Source organism: Scyliorhinus canicula, chromosome 11, assembly GCF_902713615.1.
Source record: "Scyliorhinus canicula chromosome 11, sScyCan1.1, whole genome shotgun sequence".
NCBI classification, from domain to species: Eukaryota; Metazoa; Chordata; class Chondrichthyes; order Carcharhiniformes; family Scyliorhinidae; genus Scyliorhinus; species Scyliorhinus canicula.
The window spans coordinates 74,533,446-74,556,096 of NC_052156.1; the positions used below are offsets into that span (position 1 = coordinate 74,533,446).

Consider the following 22,651-nt stretch of genomic DNA (forward strand, 5'->3'; position numbering starts at 1 on the left):
CCTTCTTCTAAGACATTGATAGAAATTGTAAATAGTTACGGTTCCTGCACTGATGCCTGTGCCACTCCGCTCATCACATCTTGCCACCTCGAAAATGACTGGTTTATGCCTTTTCCCATTACCTGTGGGCCAATGAATCCTCTATCCATGCTAATACATTACCTCTGAGACCATGAGCTCTTATTTTATGTGGTAAGTTGTCAAATGCCTTCTGAAAACTGAAGGACATCCACTGGTTCCCTTTATCCAAGTTGCTTGTTATTTCCTCAAAGAACTGTAATAAATTTGCCAAACACTATTTCCCTATCAAAAAACTATTTAACGCTGCCTGATTGTACTGAGATTTTCCAAGTGCCCTGCTGTAACTACTTAAATAATACACTCCAACATTTGCTCTATGGCAGATGTTAAACTAACTGGTCTGCCATTTCCTAGTTTCTGCCTCCCTCTTTTTTTAGCAGAGGAGCTAGGTTTGCTATTTTTCCAATCTGTTGGGACCTTTCCGAATCTAGTGAATTTTACATTAAAACCAATGCATCTACTATCTCAGCCGCCATTTCTTTTCAGACCTTAGGATGAAATCCATCAGGAACTGGTGATTTGTAGCTTTTATTTCCAATAATTTCTCACTGCCCTTTCCCTGATGATTGTAATTGTTTTACGTTCCTCCCTCCCTTTAACCTCCTGATTCACACACATTTCTGGAATGCTATTTGTAGCTCTACAGTGAAGACATGCAAAATATCTGTTCAATTCATCTACTACTTCCTTATTTTTCATTATTAATTCCCAGACTCTAGAGGATCAACCCTCTCTTTACTTCCCATTTCCTTTTTCAAATACTTGTATAAATTCAAATACCTATTATTATAAGTCAGGCTAATTTTCTCTTGTTCCCTAACTTCTCCCTCCTTATGAATCTTTTAGACGCACTTTGCTGTCCTAAATATTCTGTCCAAGCAACTACAATCTTTGCGGAATTGTATGTTTTTCCTTTCAATTTCATACTGTCCTTTACTTGCTTTCTTAGCCATGGATGGTACGTACTTCCCTTGGCATCTTTCTTTCTCATTGGAATGTATCTTTTCTCAGTATTATAAAATATCTCCTTAAATGCCTGCCACTGCATCTCCACTAAACTATCCCTTAATCTGATTTCCCAGTCAACTCTCAGCTCTGTCTTCATTCCCTCATAATTACCCTTATTTAAGTTTAAAACACTGGTCTTCGATCCACTTTTCTCCTGCTCAAACTGAATGTGACATTCAATCATATGATCACTGTTACCTAGGGGCGTCTTCACTAATTAATTCACTAATTTTTACAGGAACTTCATTGCAGTGGTAATGTAAGCCTACTTGTGTTACTAACAAAGATTATTATTAATTAATCAATCAGGTCTTATAACTAGAGCTAGAAAACTCTGGTCTTGGTCTCTGGTTGACTTTGAACGTGCTGCTCTGAGAAACTGAACTAAAAACACTCTTATGAATTCAACATCTTGATCACCTTTGCCAATCTGATTCATCCAGTCTGTTTGTAGATTAAAATCAGTCATGATTCGCCGTGCCTTTCACACAATCTCCCATTTTCTTTTCCCTATTTCCCCAACCAACAGTGTAGTTACTGTAAACCACTTCTAAAAGTAACTTCATATCTTTACTGATTTGAAATCTTGATCTCCAGGACGAAGGGTATCTCTTCTCTCCATTGTGCCAATGTCATCTTTTTTTTATCAAACAATTTTATTGAGGTATTTTTCGGCATTGTAAACAGTTACAGATAACAACAAAAAAAAATCAAAAAAGGCAAAAATGTGCAAACATCAACGTAAAATCAATACTTCAATCAAACTATACTGCACAAGCTCGCTCCTCTCCCATCGACACTACCCGCCTATCTATCCCTCCTACTCTACACTAATCTCCCCCCCCCCCCCCCCCCCCCCCCCCCCCCCCCGCTGACGTTCACTCTCCCGCGAAGAAGTCGATGAATGGTTGCCTTCGGGCGAACCCCAGTACAGATCCCCTCAAGGCGAACTTTATTTTTTTCATACCCAGACATGTCCGAAAGCCATAGTTCGGTCTTCGGGGGTTTTGAGTCCCTCTATACCAGCAGTATTCGTCGCAGGGCAAAGGCCAGAACATCAGCCTCTTTCTCACCCTGGACTCCCGGGTCTTCTGAAACCCCAAAGATTGCCACCTCTGGACCCATCACCACCCTTGTTTTTAGCACCCGGGACATGAACCCCGCAAATCCCTAAGCTTAGGACATGCCCAAAACATGTGAACGTGGTTTGCTGGTCCTCCCCCGCATCTAGCGCACTTACCCTCTACCCCAAAGAATTTGCTCATTCGAGCTACCGTCATGTGGGCCCAGTGAACAACCTTAAATTGAATCAGGCCGAGCCTGGCACATGTTACGGTCGAATTTACTCTACTCAGGGATTCTGCCCACAGCCCGCCCTCCATCTCCCCGCCAAGCTCCTCCTCCCATTTGAGTTTCAGTTCCTCCGTCTGGGACTCTTCCCCCTTCATGAGCACCTTATAAATATCTGAGACTCTACCCTCTCCTCCTACTCCTCTAGAGACTATTCTGTCTTGGATCCCTATTGGCGGGAGGCGTGGGAAGGATGGGACCTGTCTGCGGACAAAGTCCCGCATCTGTAAGTACCTGAAATCATTTCCCCTTACCAGACCATATTTCTCCTCCAAGCCCCTCAAACTCGCAAAGCTCCCCTCCAGGAACATATCGCTCACCCCCGCCCGCCACCATGTTCGAAACCCCCCATCCATGCTCCCAGTGGCAAATCGGTGGTTATCACATATTGGAGCCCAGACAGACGCACCCACCTCCCCTACATGCCTCCTCCACAGGCCCCATATCCGCAGCGCCGCCCCCACTACCAGGCTGGTGGAGTACCTGGCCGGTGATAGCGGTAGGGGAGCCGTGACCAGGGCTGCCAAACTGGTGCCCCGCATGAAGCCGCCTCCACCCGCTCCAAAATAGACCCCGTACCCACCATCCACTTCCTTATCATGGCTATGTTAGCCGCCCAGTAGTAGTTGATCAGACTGGACAAAGCCAGCCCTCCCTCGCTGCGGCTCCTCTCAAACATCGCCTTCTTCACCCTTGGGAATTTTCCCGCCCAGAGAAAGCGCATGATGATTTTGCCAGTCCTTTTGAAGAAGGACTGTGGGATAAAGATCGGGAGGCACTGGAAGATGAATATGAATCTAGGGAGGATTGTCATCTGTACAGTCTGCACCCTCCTCGCCAGTGACAGCGGGAGTGCATTCCATCTCCGAAACTCCCTCTTCATTTGTTCCACCACCCTGGTCAAATTTAACTTGTGCAACCTGCCCCAGCCTCGTGCCACCTGTATCCCCAAGTACCGGAAACTTTCCTCAACCAGCCTAAATGGCAGCTCCTTCAGTCTATTCTCCTGGCCCCTTGCCTGCACCATAAACATCTCACTCTTGGCCATATTTAATTTGTACCCTGAAAACCGGCCGAACTTCCTCAGTGTTTTCAGTATATGTTCCATCCCGGCCAGAGGGTCCGACACGTACAGGAGCAGGTCGTCCGCATAGAGAGAAACCCTATGTTCCATCCCGCCCCTGGCCATTCCCTTCCATCCCTTTGCAGCTCTCAACGCAATCGCCAACGGCTCTATGGCCAGCGCAAACAGCAAAGGGGAGAGTGGGCATTCCTGTCTGGTCTCGCGATGTAGTCTGAAATAATTTGACACTACCCTGTTCGTCCTGACGCTAGCTCTTGGGGCCTGGTACAATAGCCTGACCCAATTCACCAGTCCCTCCCGAACCCAAACCGTCCAAGCACCTCCCACAGATAGCCCCACTCCACCCGATCTAAGGCCTTCTCAGCGTCCATTGCCACCACTACCTCCACCTCCTTGCCTGTCGGGGGCATCATGATCACATTAAGCAATCTTCTCAAGTTAGCTGTCAGCTGCCTGCCTTTCACGAACCCTGTCTGATCGTCCCCAATCACCTCCGGTACGCAGTCCTCAATTCTCATCGCCAGGAGCTTGGCGTCTACATTGATCAGGGAGATTGGCCTATATGACCCGCAAGATTCCGGGTCCTTGTCCCACTTCAATATCAGCGAGATGGTGGCTTGCGACATCGTCAGCGGCAGGGTCCCTCTGTCCCTTGCCTCATTTAAAAACCCTCGTCAAGACTGGTCCCACTAACTCCGAGAACTTCTTGTGAAACTCTACTGGGTATCCATCCGGCCCCGGGGCTTTCCCCGACTGCATGGCCTTTAGGCCCCCCCAATACCTCCTCCACTCTAATCGGGGCCCCTAGCCCGTCCACTAGTCTGCCGCCTACTTTTGGGAATGCTAGCCCGTCCAGGAACCTTTTCATCTCCTCCGGCTCTTCCAGGGGCTCCGAAGTATACAGCTTACTATAGAAGTCGCTGAATACCTTATTCAGTCCTGCCGGGTCCTCCACTCGCCTCCCCTCCCCATCAATCACTCTACTTATTTCCCTGGCAGCCTCCCTCTTCCTGAGTTGTTGCGCTAGCAATCTGCTGGCCTTCTCCCCATGCTCATGCACCACTCCCCTCGCCTTCCTAAGTTGTTCCACGGCCCTACTCGTTGATAACGCCCCCAGTTCCGCCTGTAATCTCCGCCTCTCCCTGAGTAGGTCCTTCCCCGGGGACCCCGCATGCTCCTCGTCTATCCAATACATTTCCCTAACCAATCTGTCCATTTCTGCTCTGTCCGCCCTGACCCTGTGAGCCTGAATTGAGATCAGCTCCCCCATCCCTACTGCCTTCAGCGCCTCCCACAGGGTCGCTGCTGAAACCTCCCCCGTATCGTTCACCTGCAAGTAGTTTTGCATACACATCCGAAACCTCTCACATATCCCCTCCTCCGACAACAATCCTACGTCTAACCTCCATTGCGGGCGTTGGTAATTCGCCCCCTCCGACCTGCAGGTCCACCCAGTGCGGGGCATGGTCCGAGATAGTGATTGCCGAATATTCCATATTCTTTACCTCCCCTACACAGTCCCTGCTCAGGATAAAGAAATCAATCCTAGAGTATACTTTATGAACATGAGTAAAACGAGTAACCCCTTCCTGTCGGCTGTCTGGCTCTGCATGGGTCCACTGCCCCCATTTGCTCCATGAACCCTTTCAGCTCCCTTGCCATTGCTGGGAGTTTACCCGTTCTGGGACACAACCGGTCCAGCCCCGGGTCAAGAACCGTATTAAAGTCCCCCCCCCCCCCCCCATTATCAGCCTACGCGAGTCCAGGGTCCGGGATCTTCCCCAGCACTCTTTTAATAAAGTCCACGTCGTCCCAGTTCGGAGCATATATGTTCACCAGCACCACTCTTGACTCGCCTCTTGGCCGCCTCCACCCCCGACCTCGTTTCCATTACCTACTTCAGATCCCGCCCACGTCAGCAGAATAACACACACACCCCCCCCCCCCCCCCCCCCCCCCCCCGAGCAACATCCCCCGGTAGCCCCACCCCTGCCATCCATTGGCTGTATTCTCCCCCCTCCCCACCTGACTCCCTTGACTAGCCAATCTGCTAGCCTGGTGACTCATCACTCCGGCGTCCACCTGTCTCATTCCCATTATTTCCCCGACCTCATCCCCACTCCCCAGCACACCATTCCCCCCCCCCCCCCCCAAACCCATTGGAGCAATCTCACTAACACAGGAAGGTCAAACAAAATGTAAACCTCAAACTGCCCCGCGAGACTGCTCCAGGTGCAATCCAGTTCCCGCCGCGTACACAGAAAAGTGTTAACCCACGTCCCTTTCCGAGCATTAATAAGATAACCCCGCAATACCCCATTACCCCTACAACCCCCACCCGAAACAAACCTAACAAACCATAAACCAAAATAAAACGAAAGCCCCCCGACCCACGTCTTTAATCCCCATTGCTGACCGGCCACCCCTTTGTTGCAATACCGGCTCCAGTGCACTCAGCGAGCCTAACAAAAGGTACCCATCACAGCAGAAAGACCCAGGAAAATAAAATAAAAGAAACAAAACAGGAAAAAGATCCTACGAGAGGGAGGGAGGGGGGGGGGGGGGGGGGGAGGGAGAGAACTCCCCTCCCCCCACCCCAACCCCAGGCAAAAATTGCCCCACAAAAAAACAGGGAAAAAAAACCCAAATACCCCACATGGCACCTTTCCAACAGTAAACAGTTGACCAACAGTCTAGGCACAATCGGCGTCCCTTCAAACGGTAGTTCTCGGACCCTAGTTTGCATCCGTGGGACCTCTTTTCGGGACCAGCCCCTGATCCCTCGCAAAGTCCATCGTTTCTTCGGGCTCGGAGAAGTAGTGGTGTTGACCCTGATGCGTAACCCAAAGACGGGCCGGGAACAGCAGACCAAACTTCACATGCTTCTTGAACAACACCTCCTTAATTTGTTTAAAGGCTGCTCGCCGCCTAGCCACCTCCTGGCTTAGGTCCTGGTAGATGCAAAGAACACTATTATTCCACGTGCTGCTCTTGGCGCTCTTTGCCCACTGCAGCACCCGCTCCTTTTCCACAATCACCATCGGACGGGACGGGGGGCCCGGATGCACCTGTCTCGCCTGCACTCGGTGTGCCCCCTCCAGCTCCGGCGGTCGCGGAAAGGCTTCAGCCCCCATCAGCTGCATCAACAGGTCCGCCACAAACGCTGTGGCATCAGCTCCCTCAGCCCCCTCCGGGAGGCCAATGATCCTCAAATTTTGTCTGAGGGCTCTATTTTCCAACTCCTCTACTCTGTCCAGCAGTCTTCTCTGCCTCTCCTTCAACCCGTCGACTTCTAGCGCCGCAATCGTCTGCGCATCTGCCTGCTCCTCCACCGCCTCTCCCAGCTCCTTAACTTTTTCGTCCTGGGCATCCAGCCTCTGGTTCAGCTGATCCATTGCCTTCTGAAGTGGGTCCAAGTTATCCCGCTTCAATGACTCAAAGCTACTTTTATGACCTGCAGCATATTTTCCAGCGCTTGCTGGATTGCTGGGTCCGAGGTCCGCAGGTCCGCCATCTTGGATCCCGGATCAGCTTCCCCTGCACCTTGCCTTTGTCCCTTCCTCTCCCGTTTCCGTTGCTTCCTGCCCTCCCGCGGTTCCATTCAGCGCTGCCCGCACCTCCGTGGCCGTCCTTTCGCCGCTCCACAGTCCCGCTATCTCGGGGAACCAGGTCCTAAAGCCCCGCCAGAGTGAGAGCCCCCGAATGTGCGGCTCATTGCCGCAACCGGAAGTTCCATCCCGATGTCATCCTTAATTAACCAAGCTACCCCTCTACCTTTTCCTAGTTTCCTGTCATTCCTAAATGTCATGCACCCTTGAATATTCACATCCGACAGCCATATCTCTAATGATTACCAGAACATATTTATTTCTGTTTGTGCTGTCAAATCATCGGTTTTGTTATAAATGCTGCAGATTTTCAGATATACAGCCTCTGATTCAGACTTTTTGCTATTTTTATAATATCTAGCCTTGTATGCCCATGCACTCTTAAATGTGTACACTCTGTCCCTTCCTGCCAAGCTTGGATCATCAATTAATTTATTGCTACCTTGGTCTCTTGTCTTGTCTTCTCTATTTAATTGATCACATCTTATTGATCACATCTTACCAAATTAGATGTCCTGTCCCCCCCCACCACCACCAAATACAACTATTTAACTTGTAGCCCTCAACTGCTCGGCTTCTAAACACCTTAAAAGACCAGCAGCATAATTGTTTCAAAAACAGCAGCCAAAAAGCAGTTGGCTGCAGAGGGGAAGGAAAGAATGACACTATTAGAAACAGATTGTGAATGCATTCCCTGGAGTAGCTGGATAACATAGTTCTTCATTAGTCCATCAAGGCTGTAGCATAACATAAGGGTACAAGATAACGCCAAATTAAACATGGGTGACTTGCGATTTAAAAAAAAATGTTTGTATCAAGTCACAGGTTCAGTCATATGACACTCCCCTGACTTCCCACGTGCTCATGTACAAGTTAAACTGCAAAGATTCCTGTCCATCTTTCTCAAAACTGCCAAAAAGCTAAGTCAAATTTTACAAAATGAGAGGTTAGCTTTTTTCAAAAACTTTCCCCAACCTACTTTACAGCTTAGGTTTAACAATTTCAGTTCTTAAATCACTGATCCCATTTTTGCTTTGGCAGTCTTTAATGATTAACAACTCCTCTGGACCCATCCCTTGATTCTTTTTTTTTTGTCCTAATACGTCTCTTTTTGCCCCATATCGCTTCTGTCAGTTTGTCCGCCTTTCCTGTCACTGACATTTTCTCCTTTGTCCTAACCTATCTCCTTTTCCCTGGCTCTTACTACCTATATATTTCTAAATATTTCTAACTACTTCCAGTTCTGACGAAAAGCCATCAAAACTAACAATAAACAAGCTTCTAGCACCTGCGCTTGATGTCAGGACAAAGCCGTTGAATCTCGTGAGATTTGTGACGCTCAAGACCCGAGTTCACAGCCTCACTCTTCCACTCCTTCCAATTTGCAGCAGCGCTCTTCCAAGAACCCGTCAAATCCGTACTGATATTTCCCTCGCCTCCCCCATTCATGCTGCTCCTGGCTTTCTCTCCTGTGTGCCAATTGACTACTGAAGTCTTAGAACAATGCACATTACCTATTGTGCTGCATAGTTTCTGTAATGGTGACGCTGGAGCAAGGAGTGAACTGTGCATAAGTGTGCATGAAAACTTGTGGGCAGCACGGTGGCACAGTGGTTAGCGCTGCTGCCTCACGCGCTGAGGTCCCAGGTTCGATTCCGGCTCGGGGTCACTGTCCGTGTGGAGTTTGCACATTCTTCCTGTGTTTGCGTGGGTTTCACCCCCACAACCTAAAGATGTGCAGGGTAGGTGGTTTGGCGATGCTAAATTGCCCCTTAATTGGGGAAAAAAATTGGGTACTCTAAACTTGTATTTAAAAAAATGTTTTTATAAAGTGTGCATGAAAAATCAACCCTTTTATCATCCTCTCCACACCATCAGAAGCTACCTTTAGTAGTGAGGCTCAATGCCATGCCTGGCTTTGCATCTTCCAATCTCGAGGGGAATTTTTTAATGATTTCACAGGATGCTGCTCGGGAGGTTAGTAATGGCAGAGCCATTGAGTTTTGTAGCACAAAAAGAGGCCCTTCAACCCATCAACTCTGTTGGCCTTTTGTTGCCCATCCCTAACCGTTTGATGGGACCTTTCAGTAGACAGTTAAGAGCCAATTACATTCTTTGTTTTTATAAATTTAGCCTACCTAATTATTTATTTCCAATTATGGGGCAATTTAGCGTGGCCAATCCACCTAAGCTGCACGTCTTTGGGTTGTGGGTGTGAGACCCACGCCGACTTTGGGGGAATGTGCAAACTCCACACGGACAGTGACCCAGAGCCGGAATCGAACCCGGGTCCTCAGCGCCGTGGGACAGCAGTGCTAACCACTGTGCCACCGGGCTGCCGATATTCAGTAGTTTCATGGTTGCCATCACTCGTGCTCACTTTTTATGTCGGGCTTGGTTTTGATTTGGTGAATTCAAATTCTCCTGCTTCCTTGATAGGATTTGAAACTTTCCCCAAATATTAGTCCAGGTCTCTGGATTATTCATCTGGAGACGGAATCACTATGCTACCATACTGCTGTAATTCAGCTATGTTAGTCATTAGCCGCCAAGATACTAATAGAGACTTTTACTCGTGCTCTCAACTCCTAATACACCGGTTTTGAGCAACCAGACCGGAACTAAATTGGTACTTTGCCAAAAAAATTGTAAAACCAGTGCCCACAAAATCAAATATTTGGCAAGATGTGCAATTAGTGTGCACTGCAAAAGAAACTATTGATATCTCACTGTGTGCCTCAATTCTCTGTGTGACAACAACAAATTATTACTTTTAATATCTAATAATATAAGCAGTCTATTGAAGCACTGCCAAGAGTGCAGCAACAAAGTGTTACTAGAATTGTACGAGGACGCTACTAGAATTGATTGAACAAGCTTCTCTTATATCCTGTAAAAGTGAAGACTAAGAGGAGACCTGAAAAAGGTCTTTGATAAAATGGCTCAATAGACTGGATGTGGACCAACGTGTTTCAGCTTGTTGGAGTGTTCAGATCAAGGGGACAGAAATATAAAACAACAGATCAATTGAAAGATTTGGGAGGAGTGTTTTTGTGCAGAGAATGGTGCAAAGGTAGAACTCGCTGCCATGTGGAGTGGTTGAATATAATTGGTGGGACTTGATGCGCTCATGAGGGAAATGAAACGATAGGGATATGGGGGCAGGGAGGGAAGGAAAAGAGTGGGAGGAGGTTGATGTGGAGTATAAACTCTGGCATATATCGGTTTGGTCATATGGCCTGTTCTGTGCTGTAGACATTTTGGGGGGGGGGCAGAATTATTTTGAGGCAGCAGCAAAGAGTACCATTGGTTCTCTTGTCGGTCACCAACGAGGAGGCTTCCTCATTGATAGCTGGGAAATCGATAGTCTGTGTAGCGCTGTTTTTCCCCTCAACCTTAATTTGAAGTTGGCTTTATTTTACAACAATTTGTATTTATATAGCACTTTTAATGTAGTGAAATATCCCAAGCCACTTCACTTGAGCATTACTGAGCCTCAGAGGGAGATGTTTACGTCAGAGGACCAAAAGTGGTCAAAGAGGTTTTAGGATGTATTGTGGTAATTTTTTCAGTCTAGTTCAATTTTAACAAACTGTGGAAATAGCTTTTTAGCTGTGCATCACCAGATGATTTCCAATGTAGTTTGATGCTGATAATTTTTCAGTGGCTGCCTTTTCAGGAATAAGAAAATCATGCAAAATGCTCTAGGATCGCAAATGAACAAAATAGCCACCTGAATTTGCTGCATGATCCTGACTGGCTGACGTTGCTTTTTAAAGAAAAACAATCTATTACTTAAATGAATTGTGGATGTTATTTGTTTTTTTGTTCAGTGTTCATTGTGCTCCGAATCAGCGCTGAGTGAAAGCGAAGCATTACGCACAACCCATGATACACACTCAGTTGCAAATTGTGGAGCATCAAATTATTAATCTGTCATGAGGTTTATCTGTTTTGTAACTGTAAAGAAAACTGGACAAATTGTTTCAAATGTTCCAACCTTTGTATGCATTCTTTTCAAAACCCGGTTTTCTATTCTTCTTCAGTCTCTAACATTATTGTTGTGCTGTTTCGTTAAAACATGCACTTGAACCCACTTTTGCACAAATTAACTGTGAATATCATATTGAAAAAGCATTGAGTAAATTTTCTTGTTCATCAATATTGTCCGCAGGATGTTGATTACAGAGGAGCATTCAAAAGGGTGAAGCATTTCATTATACGGGATTTTCAATCCAGTGTTCCCTCCGAATCCCTTCAAGTAAACAGGAAGTCAAACAACGATACAATGGGGTTGTTGTGGTTTCATTTGTTCTATGCCAGAAAGCCAGTCGGTGAAGGATACACAGGAGCCAATCTTTACACATTTTTATGTTTAATTACAGAATTAGATTTGCAATCTGTTATCGACAGGCTGCTAGAGAAGAACTGAAATTCCTGTTCCCGTCCCCACTGCCCATATTCAATAAAGCCTTGGAAAGAAGGTGTGGGTGTCTTTTAACCCTGAGTGAACAGACAATTTAAATATCCAGCAACAAGCTTTTAGTGAGTTTAAATAAGGAGAATGGTTTATCACCCACTCGCTCCCCCACCCCCCCCCAATTCAAACGCTGCGGCACTCACTCACAGTCTCACACACATGAACACGCAAGGGAGATATAGTTGAAGATAACAGTGTACCTTTACAGTTTATAAGCAAAAGTATAGTTCATAATACATATGATTGGCTTGTTCGAGAAAACACACTGTTTCGAGCCTGATGAAGTAGACTCCTTCACTTCTGAAGTCTAGTTAAAAAGTTCAACAGTGTGAGTCACGTGTAAAGAGGTTTTCAGGATTCTCTCAAAGAGATTGACTTCTGCAGGTCACACAAAGTTAGTGGTTTATAGTCTAACTACCAGGAGATCGGTTGTCAGTATTGGTGGACCTGAAAAGTTCTAGGTTATGATGTTACAGTCCCCATTTTTTAAGGTGTCACCCTTTCTGCTGCGTTCTAGTCCTGTGTCTAAGTAGCCATTTTGAAATTGTAAACCTAAATTGCCTGTGTTGATAGTGAGACAATAATACTACTCCACTGAATTTGGCCCTCACCCGAAAACCTAGCGTGGAAAGTCGTAAGTTAGAAATCAGAGGTGGGAAGCCAGGATGATTGGTTACTGAGACCCATTATACCAGTCAAACTGCTGAGCTTGCGACCTACTAGAATTATTGTTCGAGGCTGTGTCCGCCCCCTCACTCGGCTCTGACTTTAACACCTGCACCACTGTCCCAATTTCTGCCAAGGCCACCAGGTGACCAACAGAACACATTTAGTTGTGTGCATCAGAGATTAACTGCTCCAAAGCACGGAAATACGAGGAGGCCTTGCATATTACCACCGGACATAACCCTAGAATGTCTGTCCTAAGTGTTGACACCTTGCCGTTTTTAAACATTTTTTTTGTTCATTGGACATTCTTTAAAGAGGGTGGTGGGGGGGGGGGGGAGGAATTTGATACTCAATGCACTGTCGTTTTTCACTGCTTAGATTAAATCCCATGGTGACTATGTAGGTTCAAACCTCAGAATCCACAGCTCTTTCCTGGATATTCCTTTTCACAAAGTAATCGCAACCATGTGAAAATAGAATTTGAGTTTGCATGGTAATGTAGTCACTTAGCTGGGTTGTGTGAATTTGCATAGCCATTCAAGTTGAACCAAATCTGATCCTGTTGGTTGTTTTGACTATTTAAAGGGAGATTTGCCCCATCGAGGCAAGCTGTTAAAGGATATATAAAAGCCACAGTTCGCAGATTCTGCATTTCATTTAAAATGAAACACGTAGAGGGGGAAAGAAGCTTTTTATAGAAATTTTGATTACTTACTGTAAAGCTAATGCTTAAAATAATCTGGCTTTATGTCTGTTGATATTGAAAGACTGAACAGTTATTTTGTCTTCTGCTTCCTAACAGGTTGGCAATAAGGTAATATTCCTGACGAGTTTTGTGGGAAACAGAGGAACTTTCACCAGAGGTTACATGGCAATGGTCCTGGATGTGGAGTTTCTTTATCATCTAGCATACACACTAATATCTGTCATGGGACTATTTGCCCATGAATTCTTCTATAGTCTGCTGGTATGTATCTGGAGGAAATTGATCCAATTTTGCTTCAAACATTTGAGCTTCGAACTAGGCCAAACTACCAGGAGTGGGAAGGATATACAGAAAAGTGAATTGTCTTTATATTCAGAGTTGAGGAAGATCAGGTAGTGAGTTGAATAACATTGTCACCAGAAACAGGGCATAGAATCATAAGAGCAGAGAAGGAGGCCATTCAGCCCACCATTCCTGAACCAACCCCTTGAAAGAGCTATGAAATTCGTCACATTTCCCTGTCTCACCATTGTCCTGACAGTCATTTGCTCTTTTTCTTACCCTACATAGCAACATAAAAGATCTAATGGGAGTGGGGGATGGGAATCGCAAAACTCTGTTTAACCTAATAGTACAATTGTTTTACACATGACAGTCATCATTATAGATTTAATAAAAGTTTGCATTTTATGTGTATGACTTTATATATTTGAAGTGAGTATATCTTTACTACAGGAAATATTTATGTTATCCTATACAATTCCGAAGCTTGAAGCAATATACTAAAGTGCATTTACTCGAGATAGATTAGCCGCGTCCAGCAGGTTAGATTTCTTGAACTTTACTTTTCATGAAGGTAAAGGGCTGATCCCTCTCTGTTTATTTTTCAGCTTTTTGATCTGGTATACAGAGAAGAGACATTGCTGAATGTCATCAAGAGTGTCACTCGAAATGGCCGCTCCATCATACTGACAGCTGTGCTAGCTCTTATTTTAGTCTACCTGTTTTCCATAGTTGGCTTTTTGTTTTTCAAAGATGACTTCATCCTGGCAGTGGATAAGGTGCCAAACAAAACCTACTGGGCAGGTAAAATCAACATATTAAGTAGGGCTTGTGGTTGAAGTACATATTTCTTTGAGGACTTGTGAGGCATTGAATAGGGTAATCTCTATTTTCAAACTATTCCATTCCTGTGAGTTTCCACAGTGAATTCCCTATTTTGTACTTTCCACCCACTCACCAATCAGCATGGATTCATTGTAGTATAAGCGTAACAAAAGAGCACTATAGAACATACAGTGCAGAAGGAGGCCATTCGGCCCATTGAGTTTGCTCCGACCCACTTAAACCCTCACTTCCACTGTATCCCCGTAACCCAATAACCCCATCGAACCTTGTTTAGTCACTAAGGGCACTTTATCATGGCCAATCCTCCTAGCCTGCACGTCCTTCGACTGTGGGAGTTAACCGGAGCACCCGGAGGAAACCCACGCAGACACGGGGAGAACGTGCAGACTCCGCACAGACAGTGACCGAGCGGGGAATCGAACCTGGGATCCTGGCGCTGTGAAGCCACAGTGCTATCCACTTGTGCTACCGCACTGCCCTATGTTTGATATGTGTAGGTGGGGTAAGTCTGATTCGTTTTCATGGGAAGAACTTGAAATATATTTTGTCCAAAGGTTGGTCTTTATTTTCAGAGATTTTTTCCTTCTGCACTCAAGTAATATCTAGATGTCTTAAGTACACAACATAATGAGTTTCACACAACGGCAATTCCATTGGCTAGGTCAGCCAATCCAACGGAATGGATGAAGGCTGGATCTCCAAAGACATGCTGTTCAGTGAGCTTAATATCAGCACTTAGCCAACAGGTCACCAACGTCTGCGATGCAAGAATGCCTGCAAGCGGGATCTCAAATGGACCGGGTTCAGAGTTGATAAATGGGGAGTTCTCACTGCTGACCACAGTGCCTGGAGACCAGCAAACCAGAGGGGTGTGGAAAAAGCAGAGGACCAAAGAAATAAACAGATGACTTAAAAGAGACCCTGCCAGAAGGACAAAAGGTCAGTTGACCTTGGCCCAAATGTAGAAGAGATTGCCACTTGCCAATTGGCTTCTACAGCAACAACAGACTATGTTCAATACGAAGTGACAGACACCCTGGGCGCAGTCCATCGCCTCCTGCGATGCCAATAAAAATAGCAGTCACGTTTGCCTCGTGTTAATATAGTGTGCGTTAATATAGAGTGCCATGTTGAAGGGATGTGACAAAAAGTGCCACATCAAGATCAACTCATACTGAAACTTCATATGTTATTTCTGCACTTGAAAGTTGATGGAAAAGCTTTACCAGTAGCAAAGCGTCATTATCATGTTTTCATCAAACAAGCATACTTATTGTACAGAGCTTTTTCCCAACACGTCGCGTTCAGGTTTAAAAAATATATTTATTTCAGCAGTTTCCTCACTCTTGGTGTTCTCAAAGCTTGTCTCTCTTAATGGTGAGAGATTAGTAACTATCGAGGTGAAAAGGGATTTGCATGTCCAGGTACACACTGAACTAAAAGCGACAGAAATTTATCAAAAAGGCAAATGGAATATTGGCCTTTATCTCAGCAGTACTTAAATAAAAACCAGAGGCAATTGTGCTTCAGCTCTACAGAGCTTCGATCAGATCTCATCTGCTTACCTCGGGAAGGATAGATTTTGCCTAGAGAGGTTATAGCAACAGATTCACCAAATTGATTGCAGGGCATAAAATTCTCAGCACATGTTGCATAAAGTTGGCTTGCATACCCTGAGTTTGGAAGGTTGAGATAGATAATCGGGGTGTTTAAAATGAGAAATGGATTTCATAGGGGAGATGCATTGAAATGGTTTGTTTTGATCTGTTACATCCAGTTTTAAGGGGGCAGCATGGTGGCGCAGTGGTTAGCACTGCAGTCTACAGTGCTGAGGACCCCGGTTCGATCCCAGCCCCGGGTCACCGAATGTGTGGAGTTTGCACATTCTCCCCGTCTCTGTGGGTCTCAACCCCACAGCCCAAAGATATGCAGGGTTGGTGGATTGACCATGCTAAATTGCCCCTTAATTGGAAAAAATTATTGGGTTCTTTAAATTTTTTTTTTAAATACTGAACATATGGCTGAGTTTTGGACCAGAAAGGATTACAGCTGCACATATTGGGGATGTTACTTGTCGGGTCTTCCCCACGTCCCAGAGTCTCCTACCACCCTCCCTGGTGTTTTGCCCACATTCTGTGCCCCTCCATCCTTCCCATTTTTCCCCCCTCCCCTCCACTTTCCTTTCCTTCTCTCCCTCCCTATTTCGTTTCCTTCCCTCCTCTCTTTCCGTTCCCTCGCTCCCACTTTTTCTTCCTTCCCTCCCTCTTTTCCTTCCCTCCATCCCTCCCTATTTTCCTTTCCTCCCACCCTCCCTTTTTCTCCTTCCTCTTTTCCCTCCCTTCCTCCCTCCCTCCCTCTTTCCCTCCTTCCCTCTTTCCCTCCCTCCCTCTTTCCATTCCTTCCCTCCCCTCTTTCTGTTCTCTCCCTCTTTTCCCTCCCTCCCTCATTTTCCTTCCTTTCCTCCTCCCTCCCTCTTTTCCTCCCTTTCCTCCTTCCTTCCTTTCCTCCTTCCTTCCTTGCTCTCTCCATCTCATTCTTGAGACAATTCCAGGAAAGCAGACCTCTGCTTGTTTTAGGCTAGAATAATGACAAGGTGCCTACAGTCCCCCCTCTGGTGTAACATTACTGCTTGCTGTGTCCTCCTCCGTCCCTTTGTCTCCTCCCCTTCCTCAATAAAGCAAGTGTATGGAATTCACAGGGGGAATTCCGTTATGCGACTATTGCGTAGGTCACAAAGGAAGTGGCATGCTGCAACAATTGATGTAAAAGCTCCTGACCACCTAAGAGGAATCAAATAAAAAACAAAACCAGGGAAAAGGTTTAAAAAACCCCGGGGAAGCTGTTGATGCATATCTTATTAATGGCTCTTTCAATCCATTTCAGCCACCAATCTCCAGTTAACTTGGATTACCATTTTTTAACAACCGCATGTACTGTTGCACCATAGATACTGGGAGACTGCATGAAAGATGAGATGATTAGTGTGCCCTAATATGAAGTGATTTTGCCAGTGAAAGGTCTTCAATGCTTTTGGGGATAATCCAACTGCATCTAACAAATCTTGGGTTCACTTTCTGATTATTTGCTGTAGCCAAAAGGATAATCACACTTGTTACTCAATGCTGGGTATCCTATGCATGTATATTACAAAGTAGTAAGTGAAGAAATCACAATGGCTTCTCTAAAACAGTAAGAAGCCTTACAACATCAAATTAAAGTCCAACAGGTTTGTTTGGAATCACTAGCTTTCGGAGCACAGCTCCTTCTTCAGACCTAGAGATTTGAAACAAACATGTTGGACTTTAACCTGGTGTTGTACGACTTCTTACTGTGCCCACCCCAGTCCACCCCACGCCGCCATCTCCACATCTTCTCAAACAGTTAAAGATTGGAAGTGCAACGTTGGTAAGAGTTTACCCCTTTATATTGTCATGCCAATATGGGCCTGAAGATATTACATATTAACAGCTGTATTCCTTTTAAAATGAACCCTGCTGAATTGTAAGATGGCTGCTGAGGGTAACCTAGCGTTTGCAACTTCAATAGTCGAGCAGGCTTTCTGAAAATTTGCTAATTGGGTTCTAATAGGCAAGGGCCTCACTTGAATTGACATGCCAAAACAGCATTCTGTGGAATTTCATACCTGTTAACTTTCCAGGCTTACTCCAAAACACATGGACAATAAACTCTCCGATTCCTTGACTCCAGGTCTGTCATGTAACAACAGAGGGCTATGTAAACTGAATATCTTTGATGAAGTACCAAAGCCAACTATCTGCTTTCTATTGTCTATTTATGGCTTTTGACCATTTGGCTGAAACTACTTAACGATGAAAGGCCATCACTTTTGTCTATCAGTGGCCATTCATCATGTGATTGAAACTGCCCTCTAATTTTGAAATTCTTTTATCCAAAAACCGAGAGAGGCTGGGAAATATGCAGAACCCCAGCAACAACAGCTGCAGAAAAAAATGTGTCACCATGCCTTTTCAAGACCTGCGAGACTTGAGGGGCGCGATTTACCTGCCTCGTCACGCCCAACTTGGTGACACTATGAGGCCGTTGAATCCCTGAGAGGCTTCTTGAGAGCCATTAGGCTGATTTAAATATGCCTGCGCCGGATTCTTCCAGTGCCTGGGAACTAACGGCCTCCCCAGCGAGGCCCGGACCAGGTGCTGTGTACTGGTCCACACAAACGTGGACCGGCCTAAACCTTTCACTCCCAAATCTTTTCATTGAATCGTGCCGTTTATCTTTTAAAAGTCTCCTCCAACCTGTTTCAAAGAGCTCAGAGTTCACTCCAGTCACAGTAGTCATTTTGACCTGTATACATGTCCTGCCGAACAGTCTCCATTTCAAAGAAATGCTGCATTTGATCCAGGTTTGACCCCAGCTCTCTGAGCTTACCTGAACTTCAAGTCCAGAGTGGGAAAGCTCCCTTTTTCACTGGACTCTCTGAGACCTATGAAATGTTAACAATTCTGTTTGGTTAACATTTGTAAAAAAAAGTGCGCTACTGCCTTTAATTGAATCCTTTTGAGCAAGTGATTGAGGTTACGATAGGCCTTTTCAGGGTGAATACTCCTTGTTTACCTCCATGGAAGTCTGCTCCTGGTGACTTTTAAATTGACTGCACACTAATAGGGGCAAGAGGGGTAGTTGGGGACACGCATTGACCTCTTCAAATTTAAACTTGTGAATGGATACTTTTACGAAGAGCTTCCATCTGACTGAGGAGGTTTTGGTCAGTCAATGAACAATAACCTGCTTTGAAAACTCTGCTCAATATATTGACAGCTATGAGAAATTCCACCAAAGCAGCTGAGACAATTCACATTTTACATAAAACAACACCACTTTTTAAAAAAGTGTTCCTCATCTCTTAATGTTAATGGATATTTAAATTTTCCAGAATCTAGATCATCACCTTTTGTCAAAAACCTCTCAGTTCTTCTTTTAGCCATACCTATCTGTGTTCTAAGTTCTGTTGAAATCTGTCCATCAGGTTTTGTGATATATTCTTCACAACCAGACTAACAAAACGAGACGAAAGCATTACCTCTGCCCACCTTTCGTTATGGAGGTAATAAGACGGGGAGTGTCCCGATGGTGCAATGGTTAGCACTGATGCCTCACGCAGAGGACCCGGATTAAATCCCGGCACCGGGTCACTGTCCATGTGTAGTTTGCACATTCTCCCCGTGTCTGTGTGGGTCTCACTCCCACAACCTAAAGATGTGCAGGGTAGGTAGATTGGCCACGCTAAATTACCCCTTAAAGAAAGAATTAGGTACTCTAAATTTAAACAAAAAAAGAAGATAGCAACAACTGAAAGAAGTTAATGTAACAGTGTAACCTGTTAATGGAACACCAGTGGTGTGAATGGTGAGTAAATTATGATATTTTAAAGAACTTGATCTAATTTCATTTTTTGTTCACAAAGTTTGAATGAAAAACCAAGCAAACCAAATGTTTTAAATGTGGCCTAAAATAGGGACAAAATATGGGGATACTATCTGATCCCGTCTAACGTGTGCTATCATTTTCTTTTGAGGGTAACCCTATTGATTGTGTATTGACTTGATCCCCTAACTGGCATTGAAGTTACTATGTGAAATTAATATTCCCATTATTAATTTTGGGACTATGAATATCTAGATCAGCAATGATGGAAAGGTTGCTGTACAAGGCAGGGAACCCAATGTGAGCCTCTTTGCCAGCGTTAAAAATAAATTGGAAATGAATCTGAATCTCTGCAAACAAAACTGGCATCTTATGTCTGTTTTTCCTTCTGTTGTATTTGTTTAGAAGATGCTGCATCAATGGCAGAAGAATTCCTGACTGCTGATGTATGCCGATTGGGCAATGGAGAGAACTGTTCAACACTTTATTCCGTGGAAAGTAACGGTAGGATAATCTTAGTTGCAATCCAATATATTTAGAAAGCGGGACAAGGCAATGTACTGAGGCAAAACATTGGCTAGCAAGCCCTGCATTGATGTCCCTGTTAATTTTGAGTTTGGCTACAGCATATGTTAAAGAACAAACCTCACTTGCATCTTGTTCCCCATCAGAGTTGATTTCTGAGAATGAAGAGGACTCGGAGCATACCTGCGAAACCCTATTGATGTGCATCATTACTGTCCTTAGCCATGGGCTGCGAAGTGGAGGAGGAGTGGGAGATGTGCTCAGGAAACCTTCCAAAGAGGTACTTTCTACCAAACAGTAACTAACTACGTGGCACCGATACTATCTGGCCAAACAGAGGGCAGTGGGAGGAATGCAGGAACATTCTAGCTTTAACCTGCTCAAATTTTAGTTGCCAATCCAATCCACAGTAGATTACTGATCAGTTAGATTTGATCAATTTCTGACTGAGAGGATTTGATGTACTGCAGCGATTGCGAAATATTTCCGCTCCTCCACAAAAACAACTGACAATGAATATATCCGATTGAACTTCTGTCATTAACCTTTCCACTGTATTTACATCTTGATATTTTAAATGTGACCCAATTTTCAAACAAAAAAGAAATTTGGAAATAAATGAGGTCCTGTGTTTTGTGCATTATACACTCATTAACAGTTTGAAACACCAGAAATTAATTGTTTGTCTAAGACCAACCAATATCTGGGTTCACCTGTGATGTTTTAGATATGCTTTCAGGACATTTAAAGCAGATATATTATGGGTGCATAACTTAGCTCGTGTTGAAACAAACTTGGAGAAGACTAGTCCAATGTGCCAACCCCATGGATGCGAGTTATACATAGGAAAAAAAGTCCTATTTTAATGGACCAAACTGGCTTTCAAAGCACGTATTTTCCATTCTGAATAGCTACATTCATTGAGTGATTGTCACTTTTTTTTTCAGGAACCACTGTTTGCTGCTCGTGTGATCTATGACCTTCTCTTCTTCTTCATGGTCATCATCATTGTTCTTAACTTGATCTTTGGTGTCATCATTGACACTTTTGCTGACTTGAGGAGTGAAAAGCAGAAGAAGGAAGAGGTCCTGAAAACTACCTGCTTCATATGTGGTTAGTATTCATACCTGATATGGACGGGAGTGGGGAATGTCTTCAGTCAATGCAAAAACCAGATTGATGTCACTAAACCACCACTTTAGTAAATGCAGTATCCTAGGAGCTATTAAGTTTCCAGTAAGTTTACTTTCTTTTTAAAGTGAAACAATTTATTTGATCAAAAATAAGTCTTTCTAAGGATAAAGGAGCTCTAAATGTTAAGAAACTGACCATTACGCAAAGACATGCAAGTGTACGTGTTAGCTGTTCACTACCTTTTACCATCTTACCAATATGGTATTCTTTCACCACCACCTCATTTAACAATTGATAATGAGAACAAATTGGGAATACAGTAGAAGGTGATTATGCTGTTTGATTGAGAAGGCTCAGAATAAACAAGAAAAACTATGTTGTGAGATACATTTGAGTGTCCAAGAATTTCCAGAACAGATACTTGCAGTGTAGGTTCTATTAGTGTAAGAGCACATGTCACAACATCCCACAGTACAGAACAGATGAGCATTGTGTTAAATAAGGCATTAACTGATTACGATTTAGCGATGTTGACTTCCAAATGATTCAAAAAGTAGTTGTGCATTACGTTGATTGTAAAATTTCTTAACACGTGTAAATGAATAGACTTCCGAGTCATGGATTCTCCTCTCAGTCAGAAGCTTGCTGCCTGATCAGTGATTAGCTGTTTCTGTTTACACTTCAGTTCTACACGTGTAATTAGTCTCAGGTTTGGTAATTAGTTAATTTATTGCTTCTAGGCTTGGAAAGGGATAAATTTGACAACAAAACAGTAACGTTTGAGGAACATATCAAAGAAGAGCACAACATGTGGCATTATCTATGCTTTATTGTCTTGGTGAAAGTCAAGGATTCTACTGAATACACCGGGCCAGAGAGTTATGTCGCAGAGATGATCAAGGTCAGTAACAGCTGTACGACCCACAGTTAATTATCGTTTTGAGTGGTATGAATAAATAAAACAGAAAGACATGTAGCTCTCGCTATGTGAAGTGCCTTGTCCAAAAGGAATAAGATGGATTGGAATTTTTTTTTAAAAAAAGGGTACTTGACTGATTTTGAGTGGGTAATTTGTATGTATGTATTTGACCTTTTAATAGTCACTGTCTGCCTTAGCACACCTCTCTCGGTGACTGCTGTTTTGCCTTCTAACTATCTGCACACTATAGGCAGCCTATTTGAGATGCCAGCCGCTGCACAGACTCCATGAAGTAAATGTTTTAAGACCTAATTTTTGAGGCCTGATTTTTCTTCTTTATGTTTAAAGAACAGTTTTATTTCTCCTTCCACTTTTTGTCAGAATCACGTCTAGAATAGAATCGAAAGCATGTTTGGCATGCAAGGCAAGATGAGCAAAATAAAAAGTTATTCAGAGATTACTCTACTAAGACATTAGAACCCATGGCTCACCGAGAACATGAGGTTCAGAAATGTTGTTCGAGACAATTTATTACCCATCCCACTTGGTGATTTTT

The 22,651-nt window shown here is 44.4% G+C and overlaps 1 protein-coding gene across 4 annotated transcripts in view; it reads left to right on the forward strand.

Annotated features, from left to right (window-relative positions):
• The window catches only part of LOC119973141 (inositol 1,4,5-trisphosphate receptor type 1), a 624,311-nt gene that overhangs the window by 492,256 nt on the left and 109,404 nt on the right, over nt 1-22,651 (forward strand). For all 4 annotated transcript variants that reach the window (XM_038810748.1, XM_038810749.1, XM_038810750.1 and 1 more), the window contains 6 exons: nt 13,083-13,247; nt 13,877-14,072; nt 19,923-20,021; nt 20,189-20,322; nt 20,990-21,155; nt 21,917-22,077. In XM_038810748.1, the coding sequence (XP_038666676.1) occupies nt 13,083-13,247; nt 13,877-14,072; nt 19,923-20,021; nt 20,189-20,322; nt 20,990-21,155; nt 21,917-22,077 (921 nt within the window). The remainder of the gene's footprint in view (nt 1-13,082; nt 13,248-13,876; nt 14,073-19,922; nt 20,022-20,188; nt 20,323-20,989; nt 21,156-21,916; nt 22,078-22,651) is intronic.